The sequence below is a fragment of the Globicephala melas genome, unplaced genomic scaffold, assembly GCF_963455315.2.
Source record: "Globicephala melas unplaced genomic scaffold, mGloMel1.2 SCAFFOLD_85, whole genome shotgun sequence".
Taxonomy (NCBI): Eukaryota; Metazoa; Chordata; class Mammalia; order Artiodactyla; family Delphinidae; genus Globicephala; species Globicephala melas.
In genome coordinates, this window is record NW_027207260.1 from 159,974 (window position 1) to 163,796 (window position 3,823).

The window sequence follows — 3,823 nt, forward strand, 5'->3', positions numbered from 1 at the left end:
CCTTCCACTCAAATAGCCTGCTGACTGACTTCCTGCTCTGTTGAGTAAAAGGGTCGCTGACTCTCCCCAGAAGGTTGTTCAGTTCACATCCCAGAAGTCCCTCTATTCAGGCCCTGGGGAGGTGTAGTGACTCCTGAGGGCGCTCTTTCCTGAGGCTGGGTGACAGAAGTGGGGGGGTTCCTGATAGTTCCCAGGTGCTGGTTGAAGTGCCCAGAGAATGGTCATGCAGGTTGGGGAGTCAAGTAGGTGGAGAGAGAAGGTCGGGGGCAGAGGGCCCCTTCCTGAATCCAGAGCTCACAACGTTACCCCCCCCCCATTTCCAGAAACTATCTCTTCCCCCACACCAGCCCCCATGGCCCAGTACCGGGAAACCGGGAGCCCAGAGCACTTGTGGCCACAGAGACACTCGCACGCAGCCCTCGGGGTGGGCGGGGCCGGCTGCAGGCAGATGGGGACGAGGTGTGCTCCCGGGAGGCCTCAGGCTGAAGGTGGCCCCAGCTTGGACAGGAAGGTTAGAGGTGGGGGGAGCAACCTAGGGCGCCCCCTCGGAGCAGTGGGAGTGGGAAGAGGGGCGGGGGCGGAGGAAACCCGCGATGGGAGGCGAGTGGGCTCTCAGCAGAGGCCAGGTTAGCCCGCGGGAGCTGCCTCTGAGCAGGCGGCGGGAGGGCAGTGCCTCCCTGTGGCTGCCGGGCTTCGCGGATCGCGGCTCTCCGCACACGGGTCGCAGGGTCCTGTGACGCTGTATCCCCTCCTTCACCCCGCCCCCCTCGCGAGGCCGCGCCGCTGGGTGGCCTGAGTCCACGGTCAGAACCCCATCGCCCGCCCCTCTCAGACCCGCCTCTGCCCGCCTGCCTGGCCCTGCGCAGCTTGCGGCCCGGGGAAGGTCCCCGCGCACTCAGCCAGCGGCCTCTGCTGTGTCTGCTGCTCCTGCTGGGTCTGCTGCTGCGGCTGGTAACCCGTGCAGACCACACCGGGCACCTCCAGCACCCCAAGTCCGCGGGAGCGCACGAGGGCCCTGATGCGGGACTTCCCGCTTGTGGAGGGGTGGCTGCAGTGTGTGCGGGCTGCTGGGGGCCGGTGGGGGCCTAGCCTGGCCCTGGGCAGAGGAGGAGGTCTGGAGCATGCAGAGCTAGTGGGGAGGCTCCCTCACACCACCGCTGGATGTCCTGTCCATCATCTACAGATGCCCTTCCCCTTCTCTGTCATCCCCTCCCTGGTGGGAACCCCTCAGCCCAGGCCGCAGCTGCTCCATAGTCTGTGTGACAGTGTGAGGTGGGGACACCCAGGCTGGCCCAGGCCTGGCAATGTGTCCTGCCTGATCTCAAGACCTAAGGAGCCCACCCATTTGCCTTGACCTCCCTCCAGCCACAACGAGATGCCCCTGGTCCTGAGGCAGTTTTACCACAGTGGGCTACAGGATGTTAATCTGCGCAATTTCAGCCATGGTCAGACCAGCTTGGACAGGCTGAACGATGGTCTCAGAGGTGCCCAGGTACCAAAGGGACACACAAGGTGCCACCATGGCTGCTGGGGAATGTGGGGCCCTTTGGGGGCCTCAGAGACCACAGGTTAGTCACATTGGAACTAAGTTACCACAGTGACCTAGAAAGTGCCATGCCATGGATGCTGGGGGCTACAGGGGTCACAGTGAGCCAGCCTGACGGGCATCCAAGTACCACAGAGAAAGCAACGCATTACATGTGACTTCTGGGCACAGTGAGTGCTGTGCCAGCTGAGCCCCAAGGAGTTCCAAAGCCCAAACTAAGCCCTGGCCTTCCCTCAGTTCTGGTCAGCCTACGTCCCATGCCAGACCCACGAACGGGATGCTGTGCGCCTCACCCTGGAGCAAATTCACCTCATCCGCCTCATGTGTGCTTCCTATTCTGAGCTGGAGCTTGTGACCTCAGTTAAAGGTAGAAGGGGGACTTCCCTGGTAATCCAGAGGTTAAGACTCCACGCTTCCACTGCAGGGGGCTCGGGTTTGATCCCTTGTGGGGGAACTTAGAGCCCTCATGCTGCGCGACACGGCCAAAAAAACAAACAAAAAAAGGTAAACAGACTGGTGGTGGTAGGTGTTAGGGACTTCAGTAAGCTTCCCCTGCCTCTGAAAATGATCATCTGACCTACCTGCCCTCAGCTCTCAACAATAGCCGGAAGTGGGCTTGCCTCATTGGTGTGGAGGACGGCCACTCACTGGACAGTAGCCTCTCCATCTTGCGTACCTTCTATGCGCTGGGTGTGCACTACGTGACACTCACCCACACCTGCAACGTGCCCTGGTAAACACAGTGCAGATGGTGAGGGCCCAGTGAGGCAGGGATCTGCCCAAGATCACGCTGGGGCCCAAAGCAAGTTTACCCCTGGGATCCGGCCCTGAACCTGGGTGGGGAGGGGAATGGAGGTTTGCAGAAGAAGACTGAATCCCCAGAAGGGCCCTGCTACTGCCAGGCACAGCCCAGTTTGGTTCCCTCCTCTTGCACCAGGTAGTTGCACGTGTAGACAGTTCGACAGAACCTCTTTCTAGGCTCTTGTAGCCAAGTCACAGCCACCAGTCAGACTGCCTCCTGGGCATCCTGCCGGACGCAGAGCTCAGCAAAGGGTATCCACCCCTTCTCCAGCAATGTCAGTCAGCTGACATGCTTTGGCGAGGTAAGGACCCGGGTTTCATACCCTGCCCCACATGAATGTACAGCCCCGCCTGTTCCCTACAGATAAATGCACACAAGGTAAATGCAGCCCTGATGCCCTCTCCCCATCCTGTCCCTGTAGAAGGTGGTGGCAGAAATGAACCGCCTGGGCATGATGGTGGACTTGTCCCATGTCTCGGATGCTGTGGCACGGCGAGCCCTAGAAGTGTCACAGGCACCTGTCATCTTCTCCAACTCAGCTGCCCAGGGTATGTGCAAGAACACTCGGAATGTTCCTGATGATATCCGGCAGCTTCTGGTGAGAGACTGCCCTGGCCCTCAAACCTAAAGTGAGAAATTCAAACCAGGAGCCCTTGAACCTGAGTCTCTTCTCCCTCAATTTCCTCAAACGCCAGGTTAAATATCTTCTGCCCCCAAAACCCACGGTACACAACCCCTGAACCCTTGAGCCCTAGGTGGGGGTCTAGGTGGTAAGATACTCCTCCAAACCCGGAAACCCAGGGCCAAGACACCACCCAGACCAGGGCTGCGGCTCCTCCATTCACACGAACCCAGAGAGGAGACGACTCTGACCTCAAAGCCGGGGCTGAACACCTTCCTCACAGGGGCCAAGAGAGTGAACAGGCAGGTGACTGTGCTGGGGGCCAAGCTGACGGTCCACCGGTTCGCCCCTGCAGAAGAAGAACGGTGGCATCGTGATGCTGTCTTTGTCCGTGCGGGTGCTGCAGTGCAACCCGTTAGCCAACGTGTCTACTGTGGCAAGTGAGCCTCACCCTGGGCTCTCTGAAAACTCTGATTTGGAGCTGAAGCTGGGTCTAAATTTAGGGAGGACTTCAGAAGAGCCCCAGTGGTTTGACCCACTTGTTGGCAATAGGTACATCTCCCAAAAACCCAATAATGGACAGTACACAGCACCTTGGTGCCATGTAGAACTGGAGCCACAAAATCAAAACTGCGATACCGATGGGTATCAGGGAGGCTGTCAGACACTGCTTTATGTCAGAAACAGAAATAAAATATCCACTATCAGAACTGTTTGACTTTTTTTCACATCTTTCTGACAAAATTCGTGAAGTTGTGAGTACCACAAGCGTCATTACACTTCTGTTCAAGATGTAATCTCTGGCTCACAATCACTGTTTAGCTTCTGTATACTGCAGTGTACATGAAGGTCT

General features: G+C 58.3%; 1 protein-coding gene across 1 annotated transcript; it reads left to right on the top strand.

The window, feature by feature from the left end:
* The first annotated feature begins 593 nt into the window (after positions 1-593).
* LOC115850261 (dipeptidase 2-like) lies at positions 594-3,578 on the top strand. Its single transcript, XM_060293232.1, is given in 9 exon segments — positions 594-728; positions 965-1,044; positions 1,366-1,492; positions 1,784-1,913; positions 2,138-2,288; positions 2,589-2,649; positions 2,770-2,946; positions 3,326-3,410; positions 3,523-3,578. Coding segments are annotated over 9 exon segments (1,002 nt in total).
* Positions 3,579-3,823: the final 245 nt, after the last annotated feature.